Here is a 19,325-nt window from a genome sequence, read left to right on the forward strand (position 1 = left end):
GCAGTTCTGCATATCAATATTAATATATGCAAATACATCCAGGAATGTTGGTTGACTCTTATTTAGATATAGTTTAGGTAAAACTTTCTTAATTTGATAGAAATTTTGCCTAGCAGAGGTTGAAAGATTTGTTTCTATGTGTCATGTTTAATTTATATACTTATTATACATACTTATTCAATTTACAATATTAACAAATTATCTAAAGACTTTAAAAATGCCTTTTTCAACATACTAATATACAATTAGAACAGTAGGAAGGGAAGTTGTTTAATAACTTTGCAGATGGAAACAGAAATTTTAATTAAAATAATTAGGGTTACCTCATGCCTCCATAAAGCCAGTGCACAATATAGGAAGTACAGAACACTGGATAATACATTCTAGAATGTTAAGAGGTAGAAATTAAAAAATAAAGCAGAATAAATAAGAAAAATGAAAAAAAAATTTAGAAATCCCTGTGTGTTTCTCCACTGTTTGTGGAGCTCTGATTTTTTTCTTCTTATGCAAAATGTTTCTGTCAAGGCAGGTTCTTTCCAAACCCTTGCAAAGGAATAAATTCAGATTCTGTTTCACCTCTCATGCACTGTGTAACTTCAGTAATGGTAGAGTTTTTTTGCCTGTTGCTAACTACATCTGGTTTAAAAACTCTCAAGTTGGAGAAAAAATTCTGGTTAGCATTTCCAGTGCAAGCACATAAAACAAAAAAACTGATAAACAGTGAACATTTTTAAAAATGCTGGAGAGCATTTAACACAGAATTTCTGAGTGATATTGTAACAGCATTGTTCCTGTGAAAAACAGGCAGCAATATCCTGCTGGTTAAATAAGCAGCATTACTGCTTTGTTGGGAGCTTCTAGCATTATTTTTATCAACATAAGATTGCTTGCTTCTCTTTTGTTGTTTCTCACTGTTTCATGTTGCTTTGCTATTTGCATGCAAAGGGTTATCTCTTGCTAAGTTCCCCTCTTCTGTCTGCAGGAGACAAGGAGCAGCTTTCAAGAGTCTTTGACATCATTCAGTAGATTGTACTGACTGCTAATGGTGCTTTAAATTTTATCTTCAGTATCTCAGGATGTGATATTAAATATGAGCTGAAGAGTTTCAGCACACTCAGACTGAACAAACCTCTGGTTAAAAGTGAAAACACAAGAAGTGACTGAGAAGCAAACAGAGCCTTCTCCCTAGAAGATAGGGAGACTGGGATAAATTTTTATGTTTTCCCTCAGTAAGATAAAGAAAGAATTTGAAAGAATTAATTTCTTTAAATTCCTTCTTCTATTTACTATATTCCTATGTGTATTTAGATAGAATAAATTTTTTAGTTGTTCTGGATCTCTGCATTTGCACAATGGTCTCTGCTCTTTTGGTAGCTGCACTGTCAGCCGGTTGCCTTTGCTGAGAAGCTGTGAGTGAGGGTGCAGTTACCAGGGGCATTAGGAATCAAGGGATAATGCAATTCTGCCTCAAGGGGCTGATCTTTCTGGGAATGTATTTCTAAGAAGGCCTCAAAATTCCAGATTGAAAGGTGAGGATTGTCCTACCAGAGACAAAGCCTATTGAAGGAATATGAGAAATAATTGTAGCTCTTGCACAGCAGCAGGTAGCTGCCTGCATGAATCTGATCCTTCCCTTGGTGCTTAGATCACTGCAAGTGATGCTCTTCAATCTGTTTCTAATGACAATCCACTGGAGGATTCCAGTGTGCGTCTTTACAGGGAATAATATGAATATGCTGAATGCTTCCAAATGATTCTTTGGGGTAGGCGTATTTATTTGCTTTGTCAGAATTTGTTTTGGGGGGTGGGAGTGGGAAGGGGAAATTAATGCAAAATAGTTATCTAGCAGTGTATGTCTTTAATGTGAAATAGTTGAGGCTGCTGTAAGCTGCTGCTCTTGGTATGAGCCTTCTCTATGATCCAAACATAGCATCTGTCTTCCCTGTATTCTGCATTAGCACTGACATAATGATTTTGAACTTAGGATCAATAACCTGAGAGAATTAGTCATTATGTATGAGTCTGGTGTTTTTTCCCCAGGAATTTAATCAGTAACACCATACACAATTAATTTGAACAAATCTAAGCAGGGTACAATGGGATCAGGAACAAGAATATATTTTTAACAGTCAAGCAACACCTACAATAACTGGTCAGATTAAAATTAGAATTTGAATTAAAATTCAAGTGATACCCATTTGCCTTTAACGAATTTCTTGGAAATAATCACTGCTGAAGTGCATATTAAGCCCTTTCATTAACCTCTAAAAGAATGCCTCTAAGTGTTGCTCCTTGGCTGAGATGTTAATATGCTAGTCATGCTGATGACCTGTTCACAAAAGCTGAATTACCAGCTGCATTTGCATTGATCTATGGATGAAGAGTGTTATTTCAGAGCTGTGGTGTTCTCCAGCTACAACTGTATGCAATTATTTGAGTGATAATACAACAAACATTAATTATGTTGATGAAAATGCATCCGTTTTTAATATGATGAGTATGAAATATATTATTTTATATATATGATGGGAAATCTTATACAATGAATAATAATTTTTCCATCAAAGGCACCAAAATAGACAGTTACTGCACTCATAAAAGGTTATCGTGAAGGGGTGAGACACAGGGCAAGAAATTCACTGATCTCAGTGGGGAGAGTTGCTTGAGTAGCACAGTGGATTTTTGCCTCAGAAAATAACATTATCTATTTTCAGAGGACAGCTTCTCAAATGTGTTCTCTTCTGATATGCTGACCAGCTGAGGTTCACAGCTCCTGGGGTCCTGATCAGGGAGGCGCCTCCCTAACAAACTGTGCCTAAACCCGAGATCCATCACAGCACAGAACTCAGGCAGGACTGGGAAAGGGGACAGGGAATGAGGAGGGGCACACAGAGGTTCAGAGCTCCTGGAGGGGCAGGTGACAGATGCAGGAGCAGTACCTCCCTCTGCTTTGTGGCTTGGCCCCAGCTCCTGCTGCTGGGAACTTTCTGGATCACTGTGTGTGCTTGTGTTGGGCAGTGGGCAAGGAGGCAAAGGCAGGGTGGGGTCAGAACTGGGACCCCAACTGGGATGACACAGATGTCAGAAATGGTGCATATCTCGAGGTTTGGCAATCAGTGCTTTGTCCTGTACTGCTGCCATAACCTGATCATTACTCTGATCATAACATTTATCTTCCTGATACAATAGAAAAGAATCATGCAAATTTTGTAAAGTTACAGTGTTGGGTTACTGTGGAGAGGTCACCCTTTGTTCTGGCCTGACAGTCCAATTAATAACAATGATGGAATTAACTGTCTCTCCGAGATGAAAGCTAGTGACAAGACACATCTCTGGTTCCTTCCTGTAATATTTCTCTTTAATTTAGCATATCTGGAAAGTAGAGTTTTAAGCCTGAAAACAGGTAGAAGTGCTAAGTTGAAAGCAGACATATGCTGTATAAAGACAAATAAGTAGAAACATGGTGTATTAGCAGAACTCACATGTTTGTGTGCATTAAAAGAAAACTGTGAAACAGAAAATGTTAGGCAGAGTTAAAAAGAAAGGCATGTTGTAAGATCTGGGTTTCCTTCTGTGTGTATGGCAAAGTATTTTGTTGGTGATTAGTTTTTTCTTGTGTAGTTATACCTAACTTGTTGCTATTAGGGGAATTTCCATAAAGTAATAGCAACAACAACAACAGCAACAATAACAATAATAATAATTCAGTTATATTCACCAAATATGAAGAAATAAAAATAATTTAAAGTATTTTTTAAAATAAAAAAAGGATGTGTTCACAGCTCATAGGGAAAAAGAAATGGGGACAAATAAGTTCAATACCTAGTAAATCACTAAAAACTAGGGCCAGTAGATTTGTATCATAAAGCAAAACTGTTGAGTCACACATCCTGTGTCATGATTATTTTTAGTATTTGATGGGAAAGTTTCCTAGACTATCCATTTATAAATAAGATTTTTTTTCATTGAATTACAGTGTAAAGTCTGCCCCAGCCTCACCATATGAAACTGAAATGGCAGTAGTTAACCCTCATCAGCTTCCAGCCTCCTTTTATGAGGCACAGTATCAAATAATCCTCAGCATTTCCTTGTTTGGTATTATTCAAGTCCTTTACTCTGAGATTTATCTGAAAATATAGCACTGGTACTGATGAGTATTACTCTGCTTTTCCAAACATGTTTCAAAACATATCTCAAGATTACAAAAGAATCTTCTGAGCCCCAGTGAGGAGGTTGCTTAAAAGATCCATGAATGGGTAGAAAAAAGAAAAAAATTTGGAAAAAATTAAAATTACTTTTAGAAATGTCCCCCCAGAAAGCAAATAAACCTTTCAGTTATTTCAACTTTTCAAATATTATGCTAAGTACAACGCAGTAGAGAAATGGTTTGGGTTGAGCTCTGTCCTATAAAATAATCAGTGTCTGTGCTGCCCGGAGTATTTTGGAGTTTGAGGTTCCTGATCCTTTTTCCTCTACCAAGCCAAGTTTTCCTTTGAAGTATTTCTTTCACATGGCTGTTGCCACAAATAGATGGCATGAGTTTCTTCAGAGGCTGACACTGATTGTAGCTGATTTTGGCGTTCTTGGAAAGCCACAGCTACAATCTGAGAGAGGGTTGGGCCTGGCTGAATTGCTCATTGCAAATCTGATTTGTGTGGATTTGTGGGTATGAGCTATTGTAGGTGGACTTGGTGAACAACTTTCAAAATAGGCTCCTAACTTAACATGCACTGGGAACTGTGAAGTATTTTACATAAAAAGTCATGTATAAATATGTATTACATAACTGCAGCAAGCAGCTGTAATGGAGCTGGGGAATGCAAACAGCTTCTGAGGGGCCTGGGACAGGGAGCAGCCCCCAGCCTGCCTGGAGATATCGGTGTTAATTACAACAGCAATTGTTTCCTCAAAACACGTTTGTCAGAGTTCTTGCAATTGAAAAGAGGGATGAATGTGATAAAACAAGCCAGCTATTTGGTTTCCAAGAAATATTCACAAACATAGAATTAGTGCTTTTATTTGTTGTCATTCTGCTTTGTTTGTTTTCAGATAATGCTGCAGCACAGAAAATACTGGGTTGTAGAAAATGGAAAATCATTTAAGATTTTAGTTTATGTAGAAACTGGAAAATTGTTTAAGCTGCATTTAAGTTACAGTTGACTTCAAAGAACACCTCTGATTCTGGAGGAGTGGGTTTGGAACTGGAATGAATTTGCTTTGAATTTACTTAGCTTCTATTCATGCCTTCCTTTCTTCTGTTAGTTGCTTATAATTTCATTGATGTATCTACCAGTGGTGTATATAAAAATCATGGTATGCTAATGACATAATTAATATGCCAAGCAGCACATGAAAGCACCTTGACAGGTTTGTGGTTTTCCAACACTGGTTTTACAAGATTAGGCTGGAGCTCTCCAGCTGCCTTATGTGAGTTGTTTACTCAGTCTCTCATAATGCTGAAAATCAAGTTGTTATCAGCTGAGTGAGCAGCAAAGTGTTACCATCTTCAGTGCTTACCAGTCAGGCTTCTTTGCCTCAGTGAGCTAGTCATAATTTTCATTAAGTTTAAGGATAATAAATCCTGAGAGCAATTTTGATCTCAGCTACAAAATGACTTGTTTAAATGCTTAAGACAGTTTGAGATACAAAGGAAAAATTATTCATGCATAGGGAAAAAAACCAAACCAGAACACCAACTTTTTAAAATTTAACAGAAAAGGTTTTTTTCCTGTGGAAGGTTGAAATGGTTGGATCTTGCTTGTAATGGCCTTACAGCTTTTGGCCATTAGTAGAGTCCAACACAACAGATCAGTAATCCCTTTAAGCAGAGTGAACAGTGTAACCAGCTGGTGATACCTGTGCTGAATGTTCTGTGCCACTTCAGTGATCTCAGCCGGGCCCTGACCAGCCTGGTAACATTTACTACAAAATGCAGCAGCAATATTTAGGGACTTCGTGGTTGTTTTGGCTGTAGGGCTCGAGGGTGAATGAATGTGGCTTGGAAATTAAAGCCTTCTGTTCCCTAGGAGAAGGTGATTCATTTTCGAGTGGCTGTGTGGAGTGTGGATTGTGCTGTTCCCCAGGTCTCTCTGTGGTAGCACTCTGCTACTCAGAGCTAGGGCACTTCTGTCTCCTGATCAGATTGCAACTTGTTGTCCTTTTGGTGTGAAAGGTTTGTAGTTTAGTTGCATAGACATAAGTGATTTCTTGTCACCCGTAGCCAAGGCACAGTGGAATTGGAAGTTCTGCTGTGTTTGCTGTATAATATAGTTTTATGTCACTTACACAAGGCCTCATGTCTCTTGATTTAGCAGCTTAACACCTGTCAGATTCACAGAACAAAGTCAGAATTAAAATTAATATTCTCTTTTTTGAATTCCCTTCACTAGAGATAATCCAAATGCTTGATTTCTTCAGTTTTGCTGGTGCATTTACTGCACATAACAATAATTATCTGAGATAAAAATCTACTGTACTTTGACTCCCATTGATACTGAAGCTCATTACACCCCCATTATAATTATTGCCCTCTTTATGTATACCTCGTTAGACACTTCAAAAGCTGGCATCCAGGGTATGCTGTTTTAAGAAACTATTTAAGTGATCAGGATGAATTATGTAAGATATTAACAGTATGTTCCTTCTACATCAAATCTTACAAAATTTGGTGTGAATAATAATCAGAATTTTACAAATAATATGATTCTGTCTAACAGTTCTCTGACACTTTCCCAGTATGCATTTGCTTCACTAATGCAAATTTATCTCTGGGAGCAGTCCTACTAAAGGCAATATAGGAGTAAAAGCTATGGCTAATAAACAAAGGGCATTTCTGCCTGCAATACTCAAGTATATGTATGTCCTGAAAAGTGTAGCACAGGCTAGGGGCAGCCAGCAGAAATAGAAATGCAACCAATAGCTAACAAGGATAATTTAATTAAAAAAAAAACCAAACCCCAAATATTTGTGTTTTATCAGTGAAGCTTTGCCATTCAAGACATGAACTCTTGGCTCTTGGCATGTCACATCTCCAGTCGTGTAGTGGGAATCAGATAACCCAAAGCCACAGAGATTACCAGTATCAAAAATGTTGCTTTTCACAATTTCCACCTTTTTCCTTGACATTTCTTTGGCAACTGTCCTGTGACATGCAGGAGATAATGCAAACTTAGACTGAAATATGATTTTCATTTCAGTGCTGAGGAGCTTTGCTTCCAAGAACACAGCATCAAATATATGAAAGCCTGCTTTTCTATTAAAAGCAATTGAATTTTTAGAAATGTATTTCTGCTCTGCAAAATGACTCTTAAAAATTGAATTCTGAAGTGAATCATAGGGAAAATGAGTTTATTTAATAGCAGGACAAGACTATGCTGGTTTGGAATATGTAGGAAAAGTCTCTACAGTTTAGGCATTGCTGTTGACAGTTCTTCTGTGTGGATGCTGTACTGTTTAGCAGTTGCATGAACCTGATTATTTACACAGATATTTTACATGTCTGAGGATGCTCTTTGATAATAATGGACTGCACAGTTTGTCCAAAGACTGAGACAAACTTGACAAAAATGTCAGTGCAGGCCTTGTAAAACCAGACTCCTAATTATCTTGCTGTGATAGAATTCGTTGTGCAGATTTTACTAAAAACAACTTTTTAAAAAGTGGTTTATTGCTTGTACTGTGAACTGTGAATATGCATCAGAGGTATGGTAAAAAAAAAAAAAAGTCTGGCTTTTTTTTCTGACCATATTTGGATCAAATGTTAATGTACTTCATTTTTTACCCCCCTGGAACAGCAGTGTATATCCATAGTATTTTCTTACTGAACCACTGTAACAGTAAAGCTCACCTGACTAAAAGCAGCAGTAACATCTAGAATTTTTGCTTTGCACCCTAAAGCTAATACTGAGATCAAGTTGTTTATACTGGAGACAGGCCCAGGCCTATGCGGGAGTCATCACTTCTGATTCTTTACAGTTTTGTTATTTGGACTGAGATCTTATTTAACTCGCTTTATATTTTAGTGTATGAAAATACCATGTGTGGAATGCCATGCATAAAAATCTGACCTTGAAATACCACACATTTGTGCACACAGCTTCTGGTTATTTATTAAGAAACTTCTGTTTCAATTAAACATTTTACTTTTGGTCACAATAAAAAATATAGTAAAGGTTGGACTCAGTAGACATTTTTAAAAGCATATTAAATATTTAAACAAATACTTTTCTGCTGATGGCTAAGAGAAGTGTCTAGTGTACTTCATTTGTTGGTGATCACACAGATAAGAACACTGCAGAGGGTCTTTTTAGATGTAAGCAGACACTGTCCCTCTTGCTTCTTCTCGATATAGGAAACTTCCTGATTTCATTCTAATTCCAGGAGTAAATTAAAAAATGGGGTGTAAAATGAAATATTTGTAGATTGTCCTGATCTTTACAAATGCATTTAATAACAGAAAAAACTACAAAAATTTGCTGAACTTTTATGGAAATAAAAGTCCGGAGAATAGTGAGGTGAAATTTGTATCTGCATATGCATACCCCACTCAAGTATCTGCTCATTTGCACTCATTCGTTGTTTTTATTCTTTTAGATTTTTGCCAGATTCTATTACTGGGTTATGCTACTCTCTTGATTTAGAAGTGGTAGAATGTTGGGGATTCAGCATAGCTTTTCTTGGTTTTTTTCCAAATATGGATCACTTTGATTAACAGCAATATAATTTGATATTTTAGGTGAGGTATGGATTAACCATACATTTTGTATACTACAAAAAGCAAGATTACCCTTTATTCTTGTTTTACCACAGAGATATGAAAGCTTCTAGATCAGAATTAAGATTCCCCTCTCCCAGTATGACCTCCAATTTTGTGTTCACTTTTTTTCTACCAAGTCCTTTCCCAACTCATGCCCAAAAGCAGTTATGTCCGAAGAGTAGAGATCTCTGAAACCTGGAACCTGAAATCTTGAAAGTGTCAAGGCATGGGCCAGGTCTGTTCTGCCAGCAGAAAATATGGGAGACTCTTGGGCAATTTGGTGTAGAATGCCAGAAACCTGGTTCTTATCAGGCAGTGTCAGAAGACTTCAAAGGATGCTTTGTGACTGAACATTGCTTCCTGTGCTGTAACAGGGAGGCATCCAGAACAGACTGAGCATATTCTCAGTTTGTCACGATGTCTTGGAAGGTGAAGGATCAGCATTTTCTGTGTAATGCAATGGTTAATAAAAAGTGAAGGGAGTTTTGGGATAAGTGGGAAACATATTGCAGTCCTTCTGGTTTGTGTTCTTGTGAGAGTCAAAAAGACTTTTTTCAAGAATGTCATTTTGGTGGCAAACACATTTCAAAAAAAAAAATTGCATGGTTGTGGCATTCCACCCTGAAGGGAAGGGAAGCACCCAAGATTTGTATATGCCCGTGGTTGAAAAGGAACCGCAAATGTCAGAGGCTTTTAAAAAGACAGTTTTATTGGTAAATTATACACTTGGCATGGAAATTGGTATGTTAGTCCCTTATCTTCTTGTGTAAACACACTGGTGGGTTTTGAATAAAGGGTAGAGTGAAAGAGAGAGGGAGAGACAGAAAGATCACCAGTGCTGGGTCCAGCATTGATGCAGCACTCTGGGATGTGCACACCGGGGCTTTGTGGAGGTAGGTTTTTACAGGTAGGTTTCCCCCAGCCTGGAGGTAACTTTCTCACTTTCTATGCAAGCTGTTACAGTGTGCAGTTCATTCTTCTTGGCGTGTCTGGAAATGGGTCAGAGTCCTTTGAGGGTCAGGGGTGGTCTTGTTTTCCCCTACTGATCTGGCCTTTGGTCCATGTCTGCCTCTCAACCCTCAATGCCATGGCTGTGCTGTGCTTATTCCCAGGACATTTATCCCAGAAAAGTGCTTCCCTACCTCCCTTGTGGCCCCTTCCCCATCCCCATCCCCTTGTTTCTCCCAGCATGTCCTTGCCAGCGATCCTTGCTGGCTCCGTGTCTGCCCGGCCATCTGAGACCTGCAATCAGCCCCTTGTCCCCGGGCTTCTGCAGGGGTGTCTGCACAAATGTGTAGCAGCAGGATGTGCAGTGAGTCACAATATTCTTGACATGGGTCTTTGTAGGAACCCCTGTTCTCCCAGAGCTGCCCAGCCTAACAAGGAGGAGCGTGCTGCTGTGGAGTAGCCAGCGAAGTTTCATAGTTAGAACAAGCCATGAGGCTTCCTAGAGAAAACCTGCACATCTTCTGTCTGCTTTCTTAGGGGTGGTTTTAAGACAAGTCACCACACAGATTTTGTGGTTTTAAGTAATTCATTCTCGAGTATTTGAGAGATTAGTATCTTTGTAATATCTGAGCTAAATTTAGCTATGCTTTATGTAAAGATAGCAACAAGTGTTCTCTTAGAGCACTAAGTGATTGGATGGGGTAATTTAAAAAAATCATTTAACAAATCATTAAAAAATCACTTTCTGTCTTCTTTTATGTCTTACTCTGTAAGAAGAAAATATGAGAGGATTAGCACACTTTAGTCTACCAGTGCATTACAGTGACATGAATTTACTTTGGTTGAATTTGCTATCACATTTGAAAAGCTGCAAGTGTCAAATGCTCTGGGTTGATTTTTTTGGTTGCTGGAGGGTTTTTTTGTAAAGAGTATTTTAATAGACATATTGGCTGTATGAGAATATGCACCAAAAACACTCAACATTTCTTGGAGCAATTTGATCATAAAAAGCTTGAGTTTGAATTCTTGCATTTTTGTCAGAGTGGCTTGACATCGTAGCAAGTTTTGGGGGAAGGACTTGATATTTATGTGTTGAGTTTTCAGCAGTGCTGGGCTTTTTTATGATTACCACCATGCAATTAGATCTCTGGGTCCTGGGGAAATGCGCCTTTGACAGTAGAGCTGGAAATTGTGAGTTAAGGAGTCTAGTCTTGGGGTTTCCATGAAAACTTATCCGAGTTACAGAGGCTCTGCTTTTCCAATTTTCCATAAGTAGAACATGACCAAATGTACTTTAATTTTCTTTATAAGTGTAGCTGTGTTTTAATTCAGTCGCATTGTATTTTAATTTCCTTTATAAAATGTTTTGAGACTTGTAGGTTAGCATTTTTTATACAGGAACAGATTTTTTGGGCAGGAATTTGTCTTGGATTTACTGTAGATTAAGGTTTTCTTTGCCATATTTAAGAACAATTTCAACCGTATAAAAAATATCCACTCTGGGGCAAAATTATTACTTTATACTTCTATTGAGCTGTCTTGGAGTAACCAGAAGCCTGGAGGCTCAAAGTGCTGCTTGAGAAAGTTCAGCTTTTCATTTTACAGGGAGTCTGCACCCCCTGATAATTTATGGGCAAGGCATAGCTGTAGTCAGACCTCTGTAGGATTCAGATGGTGAAAGATGAGTAGGAAAAAATTTATCTCCATTTCTGTCTTGTGCACCTAAAGCCAATATTGTTCCATCTCACTGAGTTTTGTTAAACAAACCATCTACAAGGATCAGATTTATTTAGCCATTATTGAATTACTCCAGCTCCTGTAAAATACGAGGCTAAAGCACACTAAAAGGTGATTTTGTAAATAGAGCCCATTCTGTTTCTATTGTATAAACAGAGCTTAGTGTCACAGATTCATACTTTTGTAGGCTGCAGTTGTCTCACTATTGAAGTTCACCAAATAAGGTCTCAAAACAGTGAGTGTTTAGTTTTCCAGGTGCTGAGTGAGATCACCAAGTGGTCAGATGAACTATTTTTTTGGTCTAAATCTTGCCTGATAGCAAAGCTTTTCTGAAAACTTAGAGCTCTCTGTATTTGCAGTTATTTTCATCCATCAATATGCAATAGATTCCACTTCTTACCAGTTCCCAAGGCCACAAATAGGAATTGATAATTTGGAAATATGTGATTGTCCCCTGTACAAGAAGAGACAGTTCAGCTGATTAGGATTTTTTTGGTATGAATTCTGAAGTAGTTACTTTAACAGTGCACTCAAACTCATGTTTTAAAGTAATGTACTTGCAGATCAGAACTGACATTGGTTGTTGTTACTTGGTTTGCATAACCGTGATATTTTTAGAGGCATTTGTGGCATTGGCCCCTCTAAAATACAACAGAAACTGTCAGTCTGCTTCTGTTTCCACTGAAATAAAAATAATTGAAGAAAGTTTATGGAGTCCAGATTTTTAGATGTGTCTTCATGCCCTCCAGTGAAGTAGAACTAAATGCCCTTGTAAAAAGTTCCCACGTGGCTTGTATTTGATTAGTTAGCTGATGTTCACAGGCTGGCACTGGTGCACTCACAGTCAGTAACAGAATGCACAAAGCATTGGAGGTGCATTTTAGAATTTGGAGCTGGATTGGTGAAGTGTTCTGGGTTTGGGACAGGCCTCCAGGGAGCAATTAGTACAGCTGGTGTGTAAACACAGCATTCATTGCTGGGAGTGCAGTCTGTATGTAAAGGTAAAGAATATTTTTGTGTGTGAGGTAAAGAATAAACCTCTCTTAGGCTTGAGAGCTGTGATATGTCCCTTCTGCATTTGTGACTCTGGATGTAAGTTTTGAGCAAGTATAATCTGTTGTGTCAGGGTAGACTCAGTGTTGCTTGCAGGAATATGAAAGCTGATTGTTTTCTGCAATAATGCATTCAGCTTCCATTTTTCATCCATTTTGAAAGAAAAAAGGGACAAACCTGACATGTTTTTAACACTTTTCAATGGGTCATAATTGATTGGATCTTTTTTTAACCTGTGTTTCCACACATTAACATAATTGAATTTATTAAGTTTAAAACATAACCCAATTTATTTAGGTAGCAGAAGGTGTGTGGGTATGGTTTTTGGCCTAGGAATATGATCTGGGACTACCAAATTCAGATAACTTGCTTTTGGAAATGAGAATCTGTTGCTATGGCCCATGTAACTCTAAAGCTCAGAGCAAGTTTTACAGTGTGATCACAAACAAATTTTCAGCACTTTGAGAGAAAAGCTCCCCACTTGGGGTAAGGAGGTCCGTAGGGCACCAGGCCAGCCCAATTTCTCTGCAGCTCCAGTCAATCTTTTGTCAGATGAAGGGGATGACTCTCACCCACACTGTCCTTGTGGTGACCACAGGGACCTTGGTCACTGCTGAGCCAGCTCTGGCAGGTTGGGCTCCAGCACCAGTGGGCTCCTAGCCCTGGATCAGCTCCCTTCAACTGTGCTTAATGAAAACACCACATCTCCTTCAGTGTTCAGAGACAGCTTTTAGAGACATTCAGAGACAGGCATCACTGAGGTTCCAAGGGCTCCTTAAGAAGATTTAGCTCAAGTGCTTGATCTCTCCTTCTTTTGAACAGAGATTTCATCATCACAAGTCTACTCCCTAAATATGCCAGAGGCTTGAGCAGCTCCCTGAACTTGTGGGGGTGCTTGGGGTTTTTTTTCTGCAGACATCTGCTTAACTGCTGATATCACTTGTATTCAGTCACACTTGTAAATTCACACTTCTTAGTATTTTATTTTATTACAGGTTAGCTCAATTAAGTTAGACATCTTATTTATATAACTTCTTGCCTGTTGGCAGCCTATGGACAGAAGAGACAAGCTGCAGAGCAGCCTGGCACTATTTGATTACCTTCTTTAGAAAGAAGGGAGAGAGTTTAGGCAGAAACTGGTAAATGAATGTTGCAACAGCGAGTCTGCAAAAACATCGTCCTCCTTCTCTTCTCCTGCCAAATCCTCAGTTTGAATGGGTTCTGCTTTATTCATCAGTACTAGTGATTCACCAAATCCAGCTTCTCATACCAAAGAGGACCCATGTTTTTACTAAGTTTTTGCAAAGATTTTCCTAAGCTATAAATTGTTATTGACTTAGGTGGAAGGTGAGCCAGTAAGTTCTGCTTAAATTCCCTTAGCCTGCGTTGTGAACTCCTTCATGGAATGAGTCTCAGCCAGGATGACAGATTTCAGTTAAAACATCAGGCTGTGAAGTGATTACAGGGGAGCAAGAAAACATCTTCATTAGAGCCACTGACCCCTTGAGATGGCTGCATCTCTGTAATTACAGTCATGTAATCAAGCATGGAAAGCAGTTCAGGTGGTTTTGGCCTTTTGGAGCAGGATTTTTTTTTTCCAGAAGGTTAGTTAGCTGTTGAACTATACTCTAATTAAAAGCATGTATAAGAATAATCAGGGGAAAGACATTGAAGAAAGGAAGGAAGATTTTATGAAGTGTGTCTGAGAGGAAAACCAGATGAGAACAGTGAGGAAAGCAAAAATTAAGTTGCGGTTTGTCTAATAAGCCTGAATGACGTGAGAGCCTGAGTGAGAATTCCCTCAGTTACCTCAGATCTTCATTTCCCCTGTGCTCAGTTACAAACACTAATATTTGCTGTTTCACGTGGTGTAGTGGGACCATTTTTGTGAGATTGTCTTCTCTGATTCAAATCACAATGCCAATAAGGAAATCACGGTAAGAAAAAACCACAGCCTAAATAAACTGCTCTTCTAGAATTCATTTTTAGAGAAATATTGCTAAAATTTTCACTGGAGACCAACTATCAGGATTCAAGAAACACTAGTCTTAATGCGTATATGTAAGTGATGATGTGAAGTTACCTATAGGGTAACTTTCCAAATCAGTTAGTCACTTCAGCAGTTTTATTCTGTTTTTAAATAACCAACTGTTCTGCTAGCGATTTACTTATAGTTTTAGAAATACAGTTGATATTACTATCACCTTTAAAGAAATTTTAGTTGTTTGAATTTGAAAGTGTATTGTAGTTTCTAAGCAAAAGGAAGTTAAAACTCTTCTGACCATATCTAGACTGTTCTCATAACCTTATTGAAACATCTCTTTTGATCTATGATGTCTCTATCATACTTCTGGGCATAATCATAAAAATCTTTGAAACCTTTCTGCCTGATGTCCTGTTGTCACTAAAGTTGAGATGTTCTATACTGCCACCATAAAAAAAATTAAATAAAATCTATTTTTAGCCTTCAAACACCCACAAAGTAATAAAAACCACCAAATGAGGCTGCAGTTTACGTCTTTGTAGCATACAAAAATATCTGTTTCATTGCAATATCTTAAATTCTCCCTTAATCTCTCAAACCCCAATGAATAAAGCATTGGATTACCAAGTAATACCCTTCATCACAAGGAATTAGGCACTTTAGCTTTAGGCTCCATCTAAACCATTGCATTAGGAGAGATGTTACTGACGTCATGTTTTCCAAGTTCCTGTTGACTCACATGGTGCCTTCCCTCACCCTTTAAGATCTTGTTGAGATAAAATCTGTCTCTCATGACCCTCTTAATTCTCTTTTTTTGGGTGGCTTTGAGGCACTAGAGTGCATAGGATTTTCTAGCGAGGAGTAGGAAACTTAGTTCCTGTTTGTGTGTGTGTCAGTGAGTCTGTAACAGAGCTTTGGCAAGTTTTGTGATTGCTTTAATCTGTAAGTTTAATAAATCAGGATAATAATTTCCTTGCAAGAAAAAGGTTTTTAATTAGGACCTTGACATGAATATGTCTTCTGTCTGCAATATGCAAAAATTTAAAGGACATCCAGCTAATGATTCCCTCTTCCCTTTTGTCCTGCTATTATATTTCAAAACTTGCTGTGGTGCCAGAGTTTTTGTACTTCTGTGTCATGAACTGTAGGAATTCTATTAGCATTCGTGAAATAAAATGCATGGAATACAAGTGTGTACTCAAATTCTTATTGCCTCCTCACTTCAGCAAGCTGGCAGTGAGGAATGCAGCTGGCACCTGGTCAAAAACTCTCCTGATTTTGAAAGATACTCTCCCTTTTTAAGACAGAGGAAGTGTAGGAGTCACCAATGTGGCCTAGAGCCATCCTACAGCCTTTAGTGTTTACAAAGAATCACGTTCTTGCTAAAAGCTGTTAAAACAAACCTCAGTCCAAACCAATTTGCTTCATGATGTGTGCTGTGCAATCTTATCCTATGAAAAGCTTTGGGATTGCATTAATTTTTCTTCCATTTTTACAAATACACAATAGTATGTTGGATCTACAGTAAGCATGAATTCCTTTTACATAGAACGTCCCCACAATCTGGATAATTGCTTTTGTGAAGCTGTTTCAGTTGGGTGTTTCATGGTTTGCTGCACAGCTTTATCTTGTAGATTTATCTTGTAGATTATTGATACTGCAGTCCATAACAGAACTGGCAAGAGTTGTGTTGAATTGATTTTTTTTTTTAACTTCAGCACATCACCAAGCAGGCATTGACTGCTCTAGCTACAAAACTGTCACTTGGTTTTATGTTCCCCAGGGAGTTGTAACATCCTGTCATCATATACTCAAGGAAATACCTATTGAAAACCTAATTAGGCAATTTTTTGTGGATCCATTGTGCTTTTGCGTTTTCTTCTGGTGTGTTATTTAAAATAGTAAAAGCCAAATTGACCTTATATTCTGCAACATGACTACACCTTTCACCGGGAAGGTTGTCAGCCTGAAAGTTAGATATAAGGTTTGCAGTCTGTCCTCACTTCACAGATCCCAAACACAACGTTCTGTTTATCCTTGGCACCGCTGTAAACAAGAATCTTTCTGGTCTGCTGAGTGATTATGTAAATAGGGCTTTTCTAAAGCATTTTAAGCACCCAGTAGAACAGAATAACTCCTTTAGAGTTTTTTCTTTTCTAATGGTAATGACATAATTGGACAGGTTTTAGGTTATTTTTTTCTATCTGATATGTAGATGCCAGAGTCACTTTTGAGCATTTTGCTGAAGAATCCAAAAATCATTCAGGAAAACAAATCTGCCAGGCTCCCCCGTATTATCAACATCCCAAAATGCCTTTGGCAATGAGTAAATGCCAGACATTTGTTATTTGGCACTTGGCTTGTCCCTTATTTCTTTGAACTCAAACATGTTGCATAAGAGTGGTAAAGTTATGCTAAGCTAATAATTGAAATAAAACAAAAAAACCCCCAAATCCTCTCTTGATCCAACCTTTCCAGTTTTCATCTAAATACACTATATATTATAAACCTTTAATTGTTGTGAGAGAAACTCAATCTGCTTTAAACTTCCAATAAGTGTTACTTAAACTTCCAATGTTTTGTCTTTTGTTTCTGCAGATTTCTGTTTTGCCTCTGGAGAGTTTCATTATGGCAGCCCCCAGTGAACAATGACATCCTTTGACAAATACAGATGCCAAAAAGCCAGACGAAAACAGTTGCCTTGTTTTGTTTCTACTCCAACACAGTGAAATGGTGCTCTTAAAGTTTTGTTGTTGACTCTCACTGGTAAAAAAAACCAACTCCCGACCGGACCTTTTTTCCCCCAGCCCTCTCCCAGTGTTCTTATGGATGCTTGACAAAGTGACATCATGTAGTAGGCCCTGAAGTGTTGTCATAATTGAGTTGCAATGGTTTTATACACTTCTCCATTTCCCAACAGCTTTCTGTCATTTCTGCATTCTTTTTCCTGGGGCCTGATTTTCCCATGTTACTGGCTAGCAGACAGGCTCGTGGGCTCTTTTGTTCCAACCACCTATGAAAAACGTCAAAGAGCAGATGACCCATGCTATTTTCATGCACTCTGCATCATTATCACCACTCCCATCTACCTGGCACTCTTGGTGGCCTCTCTTCCTTTCGCCCTGATTGGCTTCTTGCTCTGGTCCCCGCTGCAGTCAGCCAGAAGGCCCTATATCTACTCCAGGCTGAAAGACAAGAACCATGCCAATGGAGCCACTCTGCTCACTGAATGGAAGGCTGCAGGGAGTGGGAAGAGCTTCTGCTTTGGCAGTGCCAACGTTTGCCTGCTGCCCGATTCTCTGGCAAGATTTAATAATGTTTTCAACACACAGGCCAGGGCTAAAGAGATTGGCCGGAGGATCCGAAATGGGGCGAGCAGGCCACAGATTAAAATCTACATAGATTCTCCTACCAACACATCCATCAGTGCAGCGAGTTTCAGCAGCCTGGTCTCCCCCCAGGCTGGAGATAACCGTACTGTTAATGCTGGCATCAAAAGGACAACATCAATGGAATACAAAGGAGACAACTGTGGCTCAAACAACGGCGAGGAGAACAGAGAAGATAAAGGTGGAAGTGGAGAGCCACATGAGGGAGAAGAAAACACTTGCATTGTCCGTATCAATGGAGAGGAGAATGGCCACATGTCAGACACAGATGCAGACACCGTCAACGGCCAGGCTCGTGCCACTGGCCCACCAGAGCCCTCACTGGAAGGTGATGCAGAGATCTCAAAAACACCAAACCACAAACAGAAGGAAGGAGATTCTGGGAGTTTAGACAGCTGCTCTGCCTCACGAGAGTCCCTAGTCAAAGTCCGTGTTGGAGATGGTACAGTGGACCAAAGCACTGTCAACAACAAGCTCCTCTACAAAGCTTCAATCATGAAGAAGACTTCAGTGCGGAAAAAGAAACACACAGATGAGACCTTTGACCATGAGATCTCTGCTTTCTTCCCTGCCAACCTGGACTTCCTGTGCTTGCAGGAAGTGTTTGACAAAAGAGCTGCGGAGAAGTTGAAAGAGCAGCTCCATCACTATTTTGAGTACATCGTCTATGATGTTGGGGTCTACAGCTGCAACGGCTGCTGTAGCTTTAAGTTTGTGAACAGTGGTCTACTTTTTGCCAGCCGCTATCCTGTTATGGATGCTGCCTATCACTGTTACCCCAATGGAAGAGGAATGGACTCCTTGGCTTCCAAGGGAGCCTTGTTTCTCAAGGTAAGAGCCTTTTTGAGGCTGTAAGTATTGACTCTGTGTATGTGGCAAGTTATGAAGTTACATTATTTTGTCATTTCTTTAGACCTCAGCAGAGGCAATATTCAGATTTAGATTTCCTGATATAACCTAATGGGTTATAGATATAATCTTTATGGGATCTGTAGCCTGAATACTGTGTTAAAATGATGGATGTGTCTGAAATAATGAGGGATTTTTGGAGGTATAGTTTCAAGACTCAAAATCTGAAATGGTTTTCATTATATTTTAGTTTCTTTCTTTACAGAAATCTCTGTAATAAAATGCATAAATTCTGAGCTTCATGACATGAGTACAGTACAATGGGCATTACTGTTGGAAACCAGCTTGTGCTCATTGTGTGTTTGTCTGGCAATCAAGACAATCAAAAGTCTAAATGTCAGTATAATAAAACTGAAAGAATTACAGTGAAATGTATGGCTGCTCCACTCTCTTGCTTGCAAAAGAATTAGTAAGGAGAGATATGAAGAAGAATAAACAAGACAAACATGCCTGGGACACTGGGGAGTGCAGAGTTTTTTGCTTTATTATCACAGTTTACTTAAATTAACTAATGGTAGAGAGAACAGGAAGCCTGGGGTTGTATGTCTGT

At 38.7% G+C, this 19,325-nt stretch overlaps 1 protein-coding gene across 3 annotated transcripts in view; it reads left to right on the forward strand.

The window, feature by feature from the left end:
- The window catches only part of SMPD3 (sphingomyelin phosphodiesterase 3), a 104,154-nt gene that overhangs the window by 51,307 nt on the left and 33,522 nt on the right, over positions 1–19,325 (forward strand). Inside the window, exons 1-2 of one of the 3 annotated variants that reach the window (XM_063410857.1) lie at positions 9,485–9,662; positions 17,076–18,697. In XM_063410857.1, coding sequence (XP_063266927.1) covers positions 17,366–18,697 — 1,332 coding nt within the window. In that variant the 5' untranslated portion in view covers positions 9,485–9,662; positions 17,076–17,365. Of the gene's footprint in view, positions 1–9,484; positions 9,663–17,075; positions 18,698–19,325 lie in introns of those variants that run through there. The other 2 variants (XM_063410858.1, XM_063410856.1) reach the window with 2 other exon arrangements.

Source organism: Prinia subflava, chromosome 13, assembly GCF_021018805.1.
Source record: "Prinia subflava isolate CZ2003 ecotype Zambia chromosome 13, Cam_Psub_1.2, whole genome shotgun sequence".
NCBI classification, from domain to species: domain Eukaryota; kingdom Metazoa; phylum Chordata; class Aves; order Passeriformes; family Cisticolidae; genus Prinia; species Prinia subflava.